The 18,955-nt window shown below is 46.0% G+C and overlaps 1 protein-coding gene across 1 annotated transcript in view; it reads left to right on the forward strand.

The window, feature by feature from the left end:
* Window positions 1-18,955, forward strand: part of EVC2 (EvC ciliary complex subunit 2) — a 125,923-nt gene that overhangs the window by 91,905 nt on the left and 15,063 nt on the right. Inside the window, exon 17 of the mRNA XM_032399086.1 lies at window positions 15,333-15,560. Within this exon, the coding sequence (XP_032254977.1) occupies window positions 15,333-15,560 (228 nt within the window). The remainder of the gene's footprint in view (window positions 1-15,332; window positions 15,561-18,955) is intronic.

Below are 18,955 nucleotides of genomic sequence, written 5' to 3' on the forward strand. Positions count from 1 at the left end.
GTTCTTCCCTCCCCCCGGACGGTCCTTGCCGCCTTCCCTTACCTGGATGAATGAACCGTGTCCTTGGCTGTCCTGCGGAATTGCCTCTGTCCTCATGTGTTCCCTCTGCCCAGAAGCCTTGCCGGATCACCCAGTTCTTCCCGCTCATTCCTCCGCCCTGTCCTCCTTTCTTATCCTAACACGCCCCACACCGCGCATTCACCACACTGGGATTCTGAGCAGGCGGCAGTGTGGCAGGCACGGTGTCCACGATCTCTGGGACTGCAGCGGTGACAGACCGTCCTGGCCCCGCTCTCATGGGGCGCACGTTATGGCTGGGGGAGACGGACAGAAAGCACTCATCGACAGTGATCAGCGCCTTTAGGAAATGAACGAGATGATGTGACAGTCACGGAACAGGGGTGAGGGGAGTGAGACGGACTGTAGGCAGCAGAGTCGGGGCAGGTCGCTCTGAAGAGGTGACACCGTGTTACCTCTGGGTGCCTGCCGTGTCCCCTAGCACTCAGGAAAGGGGAGGTTCCCCAGAGGAGTGTGCTCCCTGCACGGGCATATCAAGCTTTCAGAGCTGCCGTCTCCTTCCTACCTCCTGGCCCTGTCCTTGCCCTAGTGTTGTGCTCGTTTAACGCAGGTGTATTTCTCAGAACACAAAAGCATCACGTGGCCAGGAGCCGTAGAGCCTATGCAGGGCGAGGTCCAGGCTGGGATGACTCAGGGGTACAGAAAGGGGCACCCCCTCCCCCTATCTGTGTTATATGTAAAACCGAGAAGGAAGACAGAGACAGGGCGGGTGGAGGCGAACATCTCCTCTTTCCCATTGCTAAAGGCTAGCACCAAAGATAGAAATTAGCATGAGAGCCAGATGGGCTTGCTGAGCGGCCCCAGGATGAAACACTCAGCCACCTGATCATGGCCTTCCCTGGGGCTCCTGGGGGCGGCCTCCCTGGAGGAGGCCTCCCTGGAGGAGGCAAAGAAGTGTAGCTCCCAAGCAGAGCTGGGCCTGACCCAGGCCATGTGCTATGGTCGAGGTTCACCAAGGAGCAGCAGAGGAGAGGAGTACAGAGGGGCCCGAGCTGCAGAGGAAATACCCGCCTGGGGGCCGGGTACGGCATTTCCTCCCACACCTGCCGGTCTGTGAGCCAAACCCCTCGACTCTAAGTGGATGTTGCTGGAGAAGGAAAAGTTGGGATTTGTGTTGGTGGAGAGAATGGGTGGCCCGAGCCACAGCCAGGGACACGGTGCAGGCTCAGGGGGAGCCCAGAGAATCGGCAGCCCCGTGGAAAGGCTGCTTTGCTGGAGTGCAGGGTGTCCCGAGGGAGGAACAGCAGACTGTGGTGGAAGGGGCTCACACGGCAGGCTGGGAAGGCCAGCTGAATCTTGCTGGGCCCATCCATGGAGGAGAGGGACAGGATGAATGCCTGTGTGACAGCGAGCGGTGAGAGATGACATCCTGTCCCCATGGTTTCCTGAGCCAGACTCAGCAGTCTGCCCTGCGCTGAGCTCACCTCTGTTGTTTCCCTGTGAGGCGTGCGTTTGTCCCAAGCAGGAGCCAGACCCTTCACTGTGGGTGGAAGGCCAGCCCTCCGCCCAGCTCCCGAGAACGCACTGGCATGGTTAGGGGTGATGTACATTTCATTGTTGTCCTTTGCACTGATTTAAGACCTTCACTCCCCTCTTAAGATGTAACAGCACTTTATTAAGAATAATGCTCGTTTATTTATTTATTTTATTATGTTATGTTAATCACCATACATTACATCATTAGTTTTTGATGTAGTACTCCATGATTCATTGTTTGTGCATAACACCCAGTGCTCCATGCAGAACGTGCCCTCCTCAATACCCATCACCAGGCTAACCCATCCTCCCACCCCCCTCCCCTCTAGAACCCCCAGTTTGTTTTTCAGAGTCCATCATCTCTCATGGTTCGTCTCCCCCTCCGATTTCCCCTCCTTCATTCTTCCCCTCCTGCTATCTTCTTCTTTTTTTTTCTTAACATATATTGCATTATTTGTTTCAGAGGTACAGATCTGAGATTCAACAGTCTTGCACAATTCACAGCGCTTACCAGAGCACATACCCTCCCCAGTGTCCATCACCCAGTCACCCCATCCCTCCCACCCCACCCCCCACTCCAGCAACCCTCAGTTTGTTTCCTGAGATTAAGAATTCCTCATATCAGTGAGGTCATATGATACATGTCTTTCTCTGTTTGACTTATTTCGCTCAGCATAATACCCTCCAGTTCCATCCACGTCATTGCAAATGGCAAGATCTCATTCCTTTTGATGGCTGCATAATATTCCATTGTATATATACACCACCTCTTCTTTATCCATTCATCTGTCAATGGACATCTTGGCTCTTTCCACAGTTTGGCTGTTGTGGACATTGCTGCTATAAACATCGGGGTGCACGTACCCCTTCGGATCCCTACATTTGTATCTTTGGTGTAAATACCCAGTAGTGCAATTGCTGGATCGTACGGTAGCTCTATTTTCAACTTTTTGAGGGACCTCCACACTGTTTTCCAGAGTGGCTGCACCAGCTTGCATTCCCACCAACAGCATAGGAGGGTTCCCCTTTCTCTGCATCCCCGCCAACATCTGTCATTTCCTGACTTGTTAATTTTAGCCATTCTGACTGGTGTGAGGTGGTATCTCATTGAGGTTTTGATTTGGATTTCCCTGATGCTGAACGCTCGTTTATTTTGTTTGCTTTTGAGTGCCTGTGAGTCCAGGTACCTTGCTTAATACTTGATGTTCATACATGTATGGCTTATGTGTCATAGGTACGCTAGGCTGCGGTGGCTCCAGCGCCTGAACCTGAAGGTCTCCCTCTGCTCCCTGTGTCAGGCTGCCTCTACGTCACATGCCCTAGTCGGGATTGACAGGGAATGTTCTCATCGCGTGTGGTCATCTCTCATGGTCACGCAGTGTGGGACAAACACGCGTTGGCTCCCACATCGATAAGATGAGGATTTTGACATTGATAACCCACTAGTGACAGGGTTTTTGTGAGGAGCAGACAGGAAGGCACTTTTAGCTTTCAATGGGCTGCAGTGCTAGTTTTGTCCAAGGATGGAGCAGCTCCACGTGAGCGCCAGAACCCAGAGGAAGGCAGACAAGAGGCATTTGTCAGCTGTAACCTTTTAATGACAGGCCATCCTCACAATTGGCTCTCTCACTGTGGCAAGTGCCAATAGAATACGCACTCTCAACTCAACGGCTTTGACGTTCCTCCCGAAATTGATCGATTGCGTTGTCTTAGCATTCAAAATGCAATCGTTCAGATTTTTCATTTCCAGGGTAATTGTAGAGGGAAATGACAGCCCCAGGTTTGCATGCCAGCAGCTGAGAGTAGTGTGACCATGTTCCGGGATGGGGAAGTGCCTCAGGGCTCATGTAGCTGGAGTGAGGGCCTGGGTCAGAGAGCCATGGCAAAGCCTCTGTCTGGCTGGCAGTGTGGTGCCCCAAAAGGGACTCTGGCTTCACTGCTGGGGCTGCTAAGCATGCTGGAGGCACCTGCTAGGTGTCTCCTTTCTTTATGAGAATCCACGTCCGTGATCCCTGCAACCCTCCACTCCAGGTTGATATGTGCCTCATCTGGACTCTGCCATCAGAAGAGGTTGGGAGAATTGCCCAGGGTCACACTCAGTACGCACTAGGGCCGGGGATGGAACAAGGCACATCTGCCTCCGTCACCCACGCCCTTCCATCACGGTGCTGTGACCCAGCAAGCTCAGACTGTGTGAAGGCTCAGCCTCCCGAGGTGTCTCTCCCATGCCCGTCCCGCGTCCCCTCACCTTTCTTTGACTTCTTCCCTTGCCCTTCTTGTCCTGCTCCTGTCCTTCTGTCTCCTTCCACTTCCTCCTTTAGGGAATGTTCTTTGGACTGCCTTCTCTGGGCCAGTCCCGGTCTCGGTTTCTGCTCTTGAGATGTTCACAGTTTCAGATGAGCGGCCACTTTGTGCATCAGCCATTTGGAGGTTCGCATCCTGCTTTCAGATAGAAAATCCACTGGGCTGATCTGCACTCCACCTTGCAAGAGTGGCTGTGTGACTGATTCACAAAGAATCATGTGACTGATTCAGAGAGACAGACAGACAGACAAGGGTGGGCTTCCTGCCTGACCTCTTTTTCTGCATAGCTGAGAGGCTAATGGAGTGAGGACTCTGCTCTGGTCCCTGGCAGCTGCCTGAGGGGCTGGGGTGTGCCTGTGATCAGAAATGGGACACTCAGCCAGGGACAGCCAGGCCTTCTGATGAGCTCGCTGTAAGCTCACAGGTGCGTCATTTTAAACCTGGAAGAGTCTGGAGGGCATGTTCATTTTAGAATAAGTTAATCAAGTTCATAATTAAATTTCTGTTGTGACTACTTGAAATTTATAGACTAATTTGAGAATTATCATTCCATCCCCCAAAAGGTGGAATGTTTCTTTTTTATTTGGAACACTTGTTTCCATAAGTAGGGTGGCCATAGATCTCAATTTGTTTGGGACGGTTCCAACGGCCCTCCTTTTCCCTCTTAACTTGGTGATAAACCATATGGTCACCTTATACATAAGGTCTTTCTTTGTGGTGATTTCTAGATACATTATAGGTTTGCTTGCAGCTGTGAATGGTAACCTATTTTCGATTATATTCTTGACTTAATACTGGTGTAAAGAAATGTTACCAGTTTTTATTTATAAGTCTTTTCAGACTGCCTTATTCTGTGTCTGGGGCCAGACATCTGGGTCCAAGTCCTAGATGGGCCACTTGTCAGCCGTGTGACGTGAACTTCTTAACTGTTCTGTGCCCTGGTGTCCTCATCCTTCAAATGTGGATAATAGAAGCACCCGCCTTTTAGGGCTGTTGTGAGGATTCATCTACCGGTTCTCGTGATTTTCTGGGTCATCAGTCATCATGTCCACAAATAATTGTAGTTTAGTCTCCTCCCTTCCAAGCTGCTACCTCATTTCTTTTTCTTATCACTGTTTCCACGTCCTTATCTGCTGGTTCCATCATCTCCCTCACTTCCACTGACAGATTGTGCTCTGGATTGTGGATCCTATTTTCTGGCTTCTTTGTGTGCATGGTAATTTTCGATCGGATGGTAGGCGTTGTAGGTTTTACATGCTGGGTCCCAGGTTTTGTTGCATTTTCTTTAATCGTGTTGGAATTTTGACATGTATTTGAGTTGTTTGGGATTAGTTTTACCCTTTCAAGACATGCTTGTAAGTTTTGTTAGGCGGGATCGAGAGCTGCCTTTAGTTGAGGGCTAATGTATCCATCCCCATCACTGAGGCAGTACCCTTCTGAGGACTCTCCCTGATGCCTGTGTGCTTTTTTCACTCTGCCTAATGGGAACACTGACTCTTCCCAGCAGTGTGAGATCTCCGGCAATTGCTCTGCCTGAGATTTTTGGGTTCTTTTTCTCGTGTGATGTAGTTTTTTTATCCAAGCATGCCCAGCACTTAGCCAAAGACTTGAGGACACCCCTGTAGGTCTTTGGAGTGCGTTCTCTCTCTCTCTCTCTGCAGCTCCCTCCTCTTTGGTACCCTGCCCCACAAATTCTAGACACAGTGGCCTCCCAAACTCTGATTTTTTTTCTTAACCTGGTGCACCTGCTGGGCTTCCCCCGGGTCCTCATCCAATGTTGCATCCTAGGAACTGCATCCAAGCAGCAAGCTAGGGTGGCTGTGGGGTCACCTTGTCTATTTCCTTTCTCAGGTAGCCCAGTCCTGCGCTGCCTCTTGTCCAGTATCTGGAAACTATTGCATCTTGTACTTTACCTGGTTTTCTGGTGGAGGGAGAGTAAGTCTGCTCCCAGCTCTTCCATCATGGGCAGAAGTAGAGATTTTTTACCTATCCTTTTGTCATTGATTTTGAATTTTAACCTATCCTTTTTAAAAAAATTTTTTGGTTACTGATTTGTAACTTTGCTCTATTTTTAGTCAGAGAATAAAGTATATATGATAATAATGCTTGGGAATTTATTGTGGCTTACCTTTGATTTTATATCAGTTCTGTTTTGAAAGATATTTGATTTGTCCTCAGAAAGGTTGTTTTCTGTTAGGTATGGAGAAGGGAGGCCTCAGAGGCAGGTAGGAGCTAGGGTATGGGAGGCCTGGAGGCTGTACTAAGGTGCTCAGCCTTTGAGGCAAAATTGGTAAGATTTAGGCACTTTGTAGAGAATATTTGGGGGGATATATTCATTTTTAGTTCTGTAAGGAGGTCTCTATTGGCCACTCTTCCTTTCCTGAGCTCTGCTCTCTTTGGCTGTAGGGGATGTGGGCCTTGTCTTAGTCTGCTGAGATAGAAGCTAAGGTTGCAGTCCCCACCACCACTAAGAAATGGCTTGATTTCTGTGAACTGAAGGGCCCTGGGACTAGACACTTCAACAAGGCAAAGGGTCCAATGTAGGCTTGGTGGCCAGAGTCGCCCTACAAGGGTCAGTTATGTCAGTCCCCACTATTCTCTCCTGGAGGGCAGCCAAGGAGGGCTGCTCAGAGGTGGGTGCCTGATTGAGGAAGGGACATTCGGGCTTCTTCCCTGACCTCCAGATGACTCTCACCAGCTTGGGACAGTTGATCAGATCTGTAGGACTGGAGGGCTGCCACTCAAAATGGTGCCTGGCCAGGGTCTTACCTGCTGAATGCCTTGACCGGGACTGGGAATGTATCTCTTCCTCTTGCTCCAGTGCCTAGGCCAATCCACAAAGCACAAATACACAGCACAAATTATGAGACTCATTTTTTTATTTTCCAGCTAGTAGAAATAGTTCTATCTGTCTGTCTACATCTGCGCTCTCTCTCTCTGTCTCACCTATCTCTGCTTTTTACCTAACACTGAAACTTGAAGACCTTCCATATCATACATAAGAGTTTCCTCGTGGCTTTTTACAGCAGCATGACATTTCATGGTATGTGTGACCCTTAAATGATGTAGCCAGCCCTCAATTAATGGACATTTAGGTTCTTTTCAATCCCTTGATATTTCAAATGATCTTAGATCCTATTCATATATCCTTCTCCACTCTGTAGTGAGACATGTGGAGCAATAATGACTATTTCTGTTTCACAGATGAGAAAATTGACACTCAGAAAGGTGGAGGGACTTGTCCAAGGTTACATTGCTGGCAGGTGGGTGAGTGGAGCTTTAGTAAAGCACAGGCCTCTAGATCCCCATCCCTGTGTCACATTAGCAGATCTGAGTTGATGGATCCAGAAATGAAGGGAATGTTTCAGCTAATCTTTGATGTGCTCTGCTGTTGTTTTTGCACACAGTATATATAAGTTTCTCATAAATATTCTTTAGGAACATTTAAATATGAATGTGAAAATGACATGATCATATTTCCTGCTCACCCGTCATTTCTGGTGTTATTTTAATGATGTTGTCCTCTGTCTGGGTGGCATGTCTGCCACTATATCCCTTCACCCATTCATTATTCATTCTCTGTTTCCAGGTTTCATGACATGCCGTGCATACACAGTTCATTAGCACTCCCTTCATTCCGGAGTGGAACTCCTGCACTGCAATCGACCGTGCATCCTATTGTGTTCCTGCAGCTGCCGCAGCAATTATGCAGAGGTGGCTGGCACTGCTGTCAGGAACAGCTCTCCACACTCTGTCGTTTCAGAAGTGACTAGAGTTTAAGCATGAGAATAATGTGCTCATTTTCCGACGACCTGACAAGAGAAAATACTGATGGCACAGGTTCTTCTAAAGCTTAGAAGAGAAGGTGCATCGACAGGGAAGGCATTTTAGGAAGGGGAGAGAAAATCTATCCATCCACAAAGACTGGGAAAGCCTCCACATGGTTCCCTTTATGTCTGCTCTTGCCCTGTTTTATCCCTTGAGGCAGTATCTGTCAAAGTCATCTCCTGAAGCTTTGTTCTAAGGGAAGTTTCATAGCTTCCCACCATCCCCAAACAGATTGCAGATTCCTGAGTGTGGCATTCAAGGCCTTACCTTTCTAATCTGTCCTACTTCTACCTTTCACACACCAAAAGGTTACCACAATTCTTTTAATGGTTTGAGTGTAGTAACTTTTTGTTACATTGTCCATTTTTAAAAGTTTTCTCTTCATTTTTATAAAACTTATGCATGCATTCTTTTAGAGTCAAATAATTCTACAAGGTTTGTGCTAAAAAAGAGCAACTCCTATAACCATTCATATATACATTTTCAAATCCCCAGAGGCAATGACTTCTAATTTTTTAGCTAGATCTTTTGGCATTTACCTCCATATTACCAAATAACATGCTTGTCTTGCTATTCCTTGATTTCTTTACTTTGGGTATTATTTATTCACCTTTCTTTATGGAAATACGATTTAGCTGTCTTTCTTCTTTCAACCTGCAACACACATGAGGGTTTTCTGTTTTCCTCAATATATTAGATGTATATTAGAGATTTCTATTACTATGATTATTTAAATATTATTCACATCTGAGTCATATAAAACTGAGATTTGTTTTTCTTTTCTGTATAACTTTTTGTTTTTTCCTGGAGTTAATGCTGCCCTTTGGTTTCTTTTTGGTTACTTTTCTATGTACTTATCACTAATTCAATACACTTTTTTTTTTTTTAAAGATTTTATTTATTTATTTGACAGAGAGACAGTGAGAGCAGGAACACAAGCAGGGGGAGTGGGAGAGGGAGAAGCAGGCTTCCCACTGAGCAGGGAGCCCGATGTGGGACTCGATCCCAGGACCCTGGGATCATGACCTGAGCCGAAGGCAGATGCTTAACGACTGAGCCACCCAGGCGCCCAATTCAATACACTTTTTGACAGTTGACCAAATATCCTGTCAGGACCACCACACAAGTCATGCCTTCTATTAATTTCATAATCTTTAGGAGTTCTCTCTGTACATCTGCTGTGTCCCAATCTGGATGTTGTTATTTATACCTTATGTACAGCTGCCATCTTGGGGTCATGCTATAAAATTCCTTCATCCTTCTCTTTCCTGATTTGTTCCTTTTTTTAATGAAACACATCTTAGTTTCTTAGGAAAGGGCACGTCGGAGATTTAAATATTTTGAAATTTTGTAAGACTGAAAATGTTTTCATTCTGCTCCTATCGTTGATGGGTAGTTTGACCAGTTTTGGAATTTTTCTTAAGTTATATTGATTATGAACTCCCCTTCTTTTCTCTAATCTCTTTTTCTGGATCTCTAATTATTCAAATGTTAGACCTCTTATCTATTAGCTTTCTTTTTTTCATTATTTTCCTTCTCTTTGTTTTTTGTTCTGTTTTGTTTTGTTTTACTTTCTGGGGAGTATCTTAAGTTTTATCTTCCAAACTTTTAATTGAATTTTTCATTTATGTTTTATTTATTAATTTATGAAGAGCTTCTTTTCCTCTCTGAATGCTCTCTTCTTATGGAAATTATTTTCTTTTATTTTTTGTAACTCTGAGAACATTGTTTTTTAAAGTGTTTTTTTTTTTTTTAATTCTGCATATTTGTTGTTACCTCTATATTCATTAGAGGCTTTCCCTAGTGTGTGGTCATCCTTGGTCTGCTCATATTTAAGAGTAAAGTACTCAAAAGCTCCTTAGAAGCTCTGAGCCTATAAGCAGGGCCTGTGGACTGTGACCTTCACCCTGATGTGACTGGGCTAGACCATTTACTTGGGGAACCCCAATGTTAGGATCTTTCTTTAAGGCTGGTTGGAGTCCCCAGATAAGACCATTCTCCTACCTATATGGTAAAGAACTGGCTGCCCACATTTGAGGAACCAAATAGAGGAAGAAAACTGAGATTTTAGAAGTCTGGATGTGAAGTGTCACTTGAGTCCTCTGTTTTATATGGAGCCTGGTTTCTCCAAGTTCAGAGACTCTTTTGGAGATTAAATCTTCAGTTGTCACTGGGGGGAGTTGGGTGGCAAAAATCCTAGAGGCTCCACCTCTCCTCTTGTTTACCTTCAGCTTTTACCTCCAAGTTCCAGTGGTGCCTGCATTCTGTGATGCTTAGCGGGAACCCACAGCACAAATTGTGTTGCTTCTTTGCCAACCCCATTTCTGGCTTAGAATTCAGTTTTGGGGGATCTGTTGAGTCCTTTGCTACTCAGTCATCTCTTTTCCAGCTTTCAAAATTTTGTGGCTATTGTCTGTTTTCTCATTTTTTCCCACCTTTCCATTCTGCCTTAAAGAAAAGAGCAGATGCACGTTACAAATCTACCATCTTTTGTCAGGAAGCTCTATTGTCAATATTTTTCTATGTTGTGCATGTATTTCTTTTCAGAGAGAGAGAACATGAGAGCTGGGGGGGGATGCAGAGGGAGAAGCAGTCTCCCCACTTAATGCAGAGCGCAACATGGGTCTCGATCCCAGGACCCTGAGATCATGACCTGAGCTGAAATCGAGTTGGACTCTTAACCCTACTGAACCACCCAGGCGCCCTGTGCATGTATTTTTATAATTAAAAGTGAAGAAACTTTTTTAAAGGAGGAAAGAAAACCCCCAATATTACAAACCATTATTTTCATATTTTTCCTGCATCCCCAGAGACTCTATTTAATTATAATAATTATAATAAAAAATAATAATGGTATAATACGGCAGTTACTATTTATTAGGGTCTCATTAGGTATCAGAAACTATAGTGGGCATTATCCCCTGTCCTTTTATTGTATCTTTTCCACAGTCAAAACTGAGACTCAGAGAGGTTAAGCAACCTGTTGAGGTCACACAGCTAGTTAAATGGCAAGATTATGGGTAAGAGATAACAGATCAACCATAAACCAAACAAACAAAACTATGCTGACTAGTTTAAGGCAGTACCCTTGACTTGTTTGAGATTTTTGCACTTTGATTATCTAGCTGATGGGGTGGGTGGTAGTATCTTTCCTGTCATAGAAATCAGTTTTCCTATCTCTAAATGTAAGCACTAATAATGTTTATTTAGCAGTGTGGTATTTCATTTAGTAAATATTAACACCCATTTATTGAGTCTACTCACTTCCTGATGCAAGATGGAGGAGAGAACCTTCAAAAAAAATTTTTTTTTTATAATATTCTAGTTTATTGAAAAGATAAACCAAATGAGTTTTTCTATAAGTATGAGACAGGCCTATTTTGCCTATTATTACAGCACCCTTCAAATTTCTTAAAAATATATACACGTGAGCCTTCAATTTTGAACCTATCCTGCAAAGCATGGGTAAAACTGATCTGAGTGTCCTGGGGCCAGCCACGAGGATACAAGGGCATGCTCCTAGTAAAGAGCATTTCATCAGTCCACTCCTCCCAGCCTTTGGACTGAGATTCTTGATGTGACCACTCTCTCTCCACGTGCGACTTGGCTAGCGATCTCCTGGCCCCTCTCCATGCCTTGCTTACTTTTTTCTGAGGAGGGTGTTATCTGACCGGTGGGATTAAAGAGGGCACTGGGCATGCTCAGTGCGGCTCCCTCAGCTCTCCTCCAAAGCCAGGCAGCCTGCAGGAGGCCCCTATTCTCTGTCCACCATGGGCTGCAGTTGGCAGCCTGGGGGAGTGTGTATTCATCTGGACACCCCCTCCACCCCACCTGGGCTGCGTTCTCCAGTGTAGATCTCATCACTGTTAAAGCTGACGTTTGGCCTCTGTCTGGCTCACCCATGCTTCTGTTTGTTCCCAAACCTGGGCAGGGAGGCTGTGGTGTCTTGAACTCCTTCAGTGCCAGTAATTCTCTGCTGGCTGACGGGGGTTGATTTTAATTTGCATTTAAAGGACGTCACCGAACCTAGAAGAAACTACATTTTTTGAAATGCACTGGGAAGCGAGTCAGAGAGGAGTAAGGCAGTGGTTGGAAACTTCCCATTTAAAAGAAGAGTATTTAGCAGCATATTATTTTGAAAATGAATTTTTATTACTTTAGATAGCTTGAATATTTAACGAAGCCTGTCACAGAAATGCAAATCTGTACCCTTTCCCAGGGCTCTTTTTAGACAAGAATGGAAGCCCTTGCTAGAGGCACATTCTTACTGTGCTGGAATTAACAAATTAAACTTTACAAATAAGAAGAGGAAAGGATTTTGGAGAAATTTTCCTATCTTAATTTCACTGTCCACATGATTCTTACAGTACATAGGAAAGGCTTTATGCTTGCCCCCCCACGTTTTAGGTGTGAATTTGCAGAAATGAAACTCGAGATCCCCTTATGGCCACCTCGCTCTGCCCCGCACCCCTGAAGGGGCCTCAGCTTTACAGGGTATCTGGGCCACCACCCATCCAGCGGTGGGGAGGATGGAGACCCCCTGGAAGTGACGTGGAAATCTGAGCTCATGGCAGATGCATGATAAGGGGCCCGCTCATCCCTTTCTTGGCCACCTGCCTGTCACTTGTGTTCTTCCTCTTGAGGGACTTTCCCTAGGTTTGCCATGGCCCTTCCTGTTGCCTTAGGGTGTGCAAAGATGTTACAACTTACCAGTTGGTAGCTTTCAAATACGTACAGGTTTTGTATGGCAATTAATTATACCTCAGTAAAGCTTTTTGTAAAATCCTGTGTGTTAGGAGGTATTATTCCCATTTTACAGATGACAAAATATAGTCATAGGCAGCTCAGTGAACTTGCCCAAGGTCACGAGCTAGTACATGACAGAGTCAGAGCCTACTTCGGTCCTCAGTGATGAACTCCTTCAGGGTCAGATCCATGTCTCAAGCATCTTCGCCTCTTCTCTACCCCCGCCCCATCCCCTCGGTGCATCACACATTCCTGTATATTATACATATTTGGTGCTCATTAATTATTTTTTGGATTGATGAATGAAGCATAAATATACTTTGTAACCTTGGGGTGAGAAAGCAGCTGTGGGCAAAGGGTATTTGCAGGAAGACTGCTAGGATCTGGGAAGCGCTTTAGAGACTTGCGTCCCCACATCCCCGTGAGGGGGCCATCAGACACCGCTCTTGGGGTCCCACAAGGCTTTGCCCAGTTTTGGAAGGATGTGAGGCCACCGTTGGAGCGGTGTGGATGCCTCAGACTGAGGATGGCTGCCCGCCCTTCCACAAGGCCCACCCGGGAGGCCCAGATGTGATCCGCAGTTACCATGGAAACCATCAGTGGGCAGGGGGCTGTCACCTGGTTCTCCAAGCTAGGGAAAGATTGGGGTCTAATAGCATCCTTTTGAGAACAAGGCTTCTTGTTCCTGTTCAAGCAGGGGAATGAGCCTCCATCTCCCAAAGCAGCTGACCTCTGCCAAAGCTCTCTGCATTGTTGCCTCTGGCCCCTGATGTCTGTGGGCTTTTCCATGAACCGAATATGCACGTACCCCTACCATGTGACTTTGCGGACCCTACATGCCATTTGGCGCTCTTCTGCGTTCTCTGAAGCTTGTTGAAGGCACTCCCTCTCCAAAAAGTGCTTGTAGCACCCCCTCCCGACAGAATTTTCTTCCCCAGCTGACAAGCCATCTGTGTGTTTCTTTGGGGCACTTCTTCCCTCTTCCCCCCACCGGAGTTTTTCCTGAAGGTCAGGTTGTAGAGACGAAATCTGAGCTTTTCAAATTGGGACTTGCATCTCTCCGAGGGACACACAGACGGGCACAGGAAGGCCGTGCCGCCTTGGGAGACACAGGGTCGTCGTCCTCTGCCAGGCTCCACTTCGTGTAAATATTCTTCCATGTATCAGCCCCTTCCAAACCTCTGACGATAAACATAGGATTAAAAATAGGTTACATGGGGCGCCTGGGTAGCTCAGTCGGTTAAGCGTCTGCCTTTGGCTCAGGTCATGATCCTGGGGTCCTGGGATTGAGTCCTGCATCGGACTCCTTGCTCAGCAGGGAGCCTGCTTCTCCCTCTGCCCTTCCTTGTGCGTGCTCTCTCTCTCTCTCTGTCTTTCTGTCTCAAATGAATAAATAAAGTCTTAAAAAAATAAAAATAGGTTACATGGCAGAAAACAAAATTCTACAAACTTTTTCAATATTTTTTATTGGGGTAAAATATATATAAGGTGACATTTACTGTCTTCACTGCTTTTTGTGTATGGTACGGTGGCGTGAAGAACATTCACGCTGTGAGGCAACCACCCCCACCGCATCTCCAGAACTTTCATCTTCCGAAACCGAAGCTCTGTCCGCATGAAACACTCACTCCCCACGTCTGCGGCCCCCAGCCCCCGGCACCCACCGTCTGCTTGCTGTCTGTGCATCTGACTGTGCTAGGTACCTTACGTAAGTGGATTCCGGCAGTGTCTGTCCTTCTGTGACCGGCTTATTTCACTTAGAGCGTCGTGTCCTCTAGGTTCGTCCATATGGCAGCAGGTGTCAGAAGCTCCCCTGTTGGAAGGCTGCGTAATGTTCCCTTGTCTGGATAGACCACACTGTGTCTGTCCTCTGTCGATGGACACTTGGGTTGCTTTTACCTTTGGTTTTGTGATTGAAATTCCACACACTTCCAAAGATTAAATGAAAGCCTTCCCCAAGGTATGTGCTTGAGCAGGCTGCTCTTTGGCTTGTGGTTTATTGAGCCCCCTGTGAGGGGAGAGGGTGCACAGTTACAGGGACCTGCCTTTAGGGGCTCAGGCGGTGGCATCTGAGAAGATTAGACCCCGTTGTTCACGTGGCAACTTTTCTGGAGAAAGTATAAGAGGTGGTGATCCTAGAGCAAACACACAGATGACAGAATGAACTGCTTGGTTATGTGACCGAGGGGAGTGGACGGATTCCCTCCTCTGGAATTTACGGAGCCTTGGGCATGGGGCCTTTCCCTGGAGGGGCTTGTGGCCTGGCAGGGTCAACAGTGTGGTGAAGGCCAGCCCAGGAGCAGAGCGTGGAACGTAGGAAGGACAGAGAAGAGAGTGACAAACACGTGCCCAGTAAAGACACTTCAAAGAGAGTAGTTGGAACCAGGGACCTGAAGGACAAGTAGATCTTCAGGAAGACGGGGATGCTGGGCATTTGAACCACAGTGGGAGCCCTGACAGCAGGCACACAAGCGTGGCGAGTCGGCCGGCCAGAGTGGCCCGGAAGGGTGGAGTCCCAGGGGCGCGGGTGCGGGTGGCAGAGGAACAGACCAGGCCTGCCTCAGCTGGGACCGGAGCCTGTGTTAGAAAGGTTGAACTTGCATCCTCCAGATGGGGAACCTTGAGGGATTTCCCACGGGGTAGCCACACAATTGCCTGCACCTTCGAGAGTGATAAGTATGGAGTGAACACCAGACTCCAGAAACCCAGAGATGCCCTGTGGGTGCTCCTTAGTGCCACCCTGCAGTTTCCAGCACACTTCTTTGTGAGTATGTGAGGACTTCCCGAGTTCTGAGCGAATGACCGCCACAGCAAAGCCTAGCAGGGTGTAGTTGCTCCGACCTCTCTCCCTGCCGCCCTCCCCCGACTTACCTGCCTGGCTTCTGGCCTGCCCTCCCCAGGTCCGCGCAGAACTGCTTCGGGAACGCGTGCAGCAGCTGGAGGCCCAGGAGGCCCGCTTCGCGGAGTCCCTTGTCTCCCTGCAGTTCCAGAAGGCGGCCAGGATGGCCACGACCCTGTGGGCGTACACCGCCCTCCTGAGCATCCAGGACTTGCTCCTGGAGGAGCTGAGCGAGTCCGAGACCCTGACAAAGTTGGCCTGCGAGCAGATCCTGGGGTCACACAGCCCGGTGAGTGCGGGGCTCGGGAAGGAAGAGGGACGGAGCCTGCGCCACATCTGTGGGTTCGTGGGTTCATCCTCGTGGGCTCTCCTGGCTCCCTCTCTGTCAAGTGAGTGCTCGCCTGCCCTGTCTACACTGCAGGGTCACAGGGAGGACTAAGGGAGGTGACTTACAGCTCAAGCCAGCTTGATTTCATTGCCCCCAAGAAGCAAACCTTTTGAGTTTTAACATTTTTAACATTTCCGAGACAGGGCACATCTTACATCCACAACACCAGGATGGTCATCCATAGACCTGTAAAAACAGCATGGCTTTCAGTTAACAGCACCTTAGCTGCGATGAAATACTGGATTGTTGTTTATTTTTATAATTACACTTATTACCATTATTCCTACATGTTGCATTTTTTGTCAAGGCGTGAGAGGTATAGTCATAAACCGGAAGCTACGGAATCACCTGTTTTGAGGACTAAGCTTAGGTCCTTGATGAGTTGGTCTTAGAACTTCATATGTTATTATAATTCCTCTAGAGAGGAAAAGGAACCCATGCTTACTGGGTGCCAAGTACGTGCAGCCAAGCACGAACAGGCTGTGAATGGACACACTCTCGGGTAAGCATTAATCATTCTTAATCACACATCTCAAAATGCCCCTTTAAGCACGAATGATTATAAGTAGCAATCTTCTGCTGCTCTACCTTTATGCTCTCTGTCACACATGATATTACTTAATTATCGAGCTGGGTTGTGAAGTGGGTCCTGCTATGATGTTCAGTTCTCGGGTAGAGAAATTGAGATTCGGGCAGGTGGCCGGTCAAGTTCTTTGTAAAGTCCACGTGGCTAAGAAAAGCCAGGAGCGGAGTGCAGTCTGTTTCTGACTTCAACCCACTAGGTCATGTTCATGGACTATCCCCATTGATCTTGCCAGCGGGGGTTGCCATCATTCCTTTTTTAAAAATCATAAATAACATGAGGTTCTGAAGAGTCCTGAACTGTTTTTCCCATAAACATTTTGCACCCTGCATTATGTCAAATGTTTTTAAGGATAGAAAGAAGTGGAAATGTTGGTATTTCTGCACAAAACATTCAGATGCTGGATAAATAAAAATAAACCTACATCTTAATGCTTTGCAAGTTCACAAGAGAATGTGGAAAATCCCCAAAAGTCAGGGATATCCCGGGGAAAGCAAATCCAGAGGCTCAGATCCTGGGGTGAAGACTGAAATCTGCAACCCAGGGATTTGGGGTTCATTTGAGGGAATAGGAGATGAGACTGGGGGTGTCCTGAAGAAGTAGAACACCCAGTGAGGGGTGAGAGGAGAAAGCCACCTGCTGTCAAAGGAGCCACCTTTGACAGGGAAATCTGTCCTTTTCTGACCCTGCTCCAGAGCGCTGGGGGGGAGTGGAGAGGGGGGAGGGGAGTCTCCCTGGTGAATTTTTTTTTTATTATGTTAATCACCACACATCACATCATTAGTTCTTGATGTAGTGTTCCACGATTCATTGTTTGCATATAACACCCAGAGCTCCATGCAGAACGTGCCCTCTTTAATACCCAACACCAGGCTAACCCATCCCCCCACCCCCTCCCCTCTAGAACCCTCAGTTTGTTTTTCAGAGTCCATCGTCTCTCATGGTTCATCTCCCCCTCCGATTTCCCCCCCATTCCTCCCCTACTGCTATCCCCTTCTTCTTTTTTTTTTTTTGGCATATAATGTATTATTTGTTTCAGAGGTACAGGTCTGTGATTCATCAGTCTTACACAATTCACAGCGCTCACCATAGCACATACCCTCCCCAATGTCTATCACCCAGGCATTTTTTTTTTTTAAGATTTTATTTATTTGTCAGAGAGAGAGAGAGAGCACAAGCAGGGGGAGAGGCAGGCAGAGGGAGAGGAAGAAGCAGGCTCCTCACTGAGCAGGGAGCCCGATGTGGGACTCGATCCCAGCACCCTGGGATCACAACCTGAGTCGAAGGCAGACGTTTAATTGACTGAGCCACCCAGGCGTCCCTCCCCTGCGAATTTGTAGTCAAAGGCTTCTGTTGGTACGAGGAAGGAATCCCAAAATACTTTAGCTCTCCAGTCAGGAAATCTCCCAAGGCAATAAATTAAATTAAAATGGTTCTAGGATGGATGACTACTCCAGTGCATGGCCAAAGCAAAAGCAGATCCTCTCCAGAGAAAAATATTCTCAATCTGGGCAACTCGGGATTTTCACAGATTAATTTCACCCAAATATGAGTTCTCAATTAAAATTAGAAGTCCCCAAACACATGAGCAAGACAAGATGACATATATATAGGAGAAACAAACAAACAAAAACCCCAACAGATTAAAATCCCTAAAGATGTTAAGTGCTCAGATCATCAGTGTAGAATATAAAATAATGATTTATGAAATCATTTTAAAAATCAAAGGTAGTACTGAAATAACTTTAAAATTTTCATTCATATGGAGAGCAGAGCGATTCTAAACTTGCATGTATGTAATAAACAACCCAAAATAATGAAAGAAAACTTGACAAAACAGCAGGGAGAAGTTGATAAATCTGTCACAGTAGTGGGGGATTTCAGCACACCCCTCTTTCTGTGGTTGATCAGATGAGACACATTTAAAGATACTGATGAACTAATTAACCCATCAATCAACCTGTATTTAATGTCTGCCCACAGAATTTTACAGCCAGCAATTAACAAATACATATTCTTCTTCAGCACACATTGGAACAGTTACAAACAATTAAGTTATACAATATTATTTGACCACCTTTTTGAAAAAGAACAATTAAGCTTGAATCCATTTATGAAAAGATTAGTACTCAAAGTCCATACTTTGAAAGTTTTAAAACTTACTCCTGAATAATTCATTGGTCAAAGAAATGATAATGGAAATTTTTTAAAATGTAGAACATAAAAATAATGTAAATACAACATATTAAAATGTGTGGGATTTTGCTAAAGTCGTTTTTGAGCTCTAAGGAAAATTAATGCCCTAAACTTATATTAGAGAAGAAAAGCTTACGATTAAGATCATATAAAAAACTAAAGGGGAACAATGACAAATATGTCTGTAGAAAGAAGGAAGGAAGAGCACATAAATAAAATAAGAAAAAGACTACCAAAAACCAACCAAACAAAACCATGATAGAAAAGATCAGTAAAGTGAAAAGTTGAATTTTCTGAAAAAAAAAAAAAAAAAGGCTAATAAAATACACAAAGCTCCGACATGAGTGACCATATGAAATAGAGATGAGGGACCAGTAAATAATAAAAAGCAACATAACTATACATGCAGTAGAGTTTTACAAAATAAAACTCTATGAACAATTTCGTGTAGATGAATTTGAAAACCGAAAGGAAATGGAAAACTTTCTAGAAAACTCATCAAGATTGACTCAAGTAG

The sequence above is a fragment of the Phoca vitulina genome, unplaced genomic scaffold, assembly GCF_004348235.1.
Source record: "Phoca vitulina isolate PV1807 unplaced genomic scaffold, GSC_HSeal_1.0 scaffold3, whole genome shotgun sequence".
Lineage (NCBI taxonomy): Eukaryota > Metazoa > Chordata > Mammalia > Carnivora > Phocidae > Phoca > Phoca vitulina.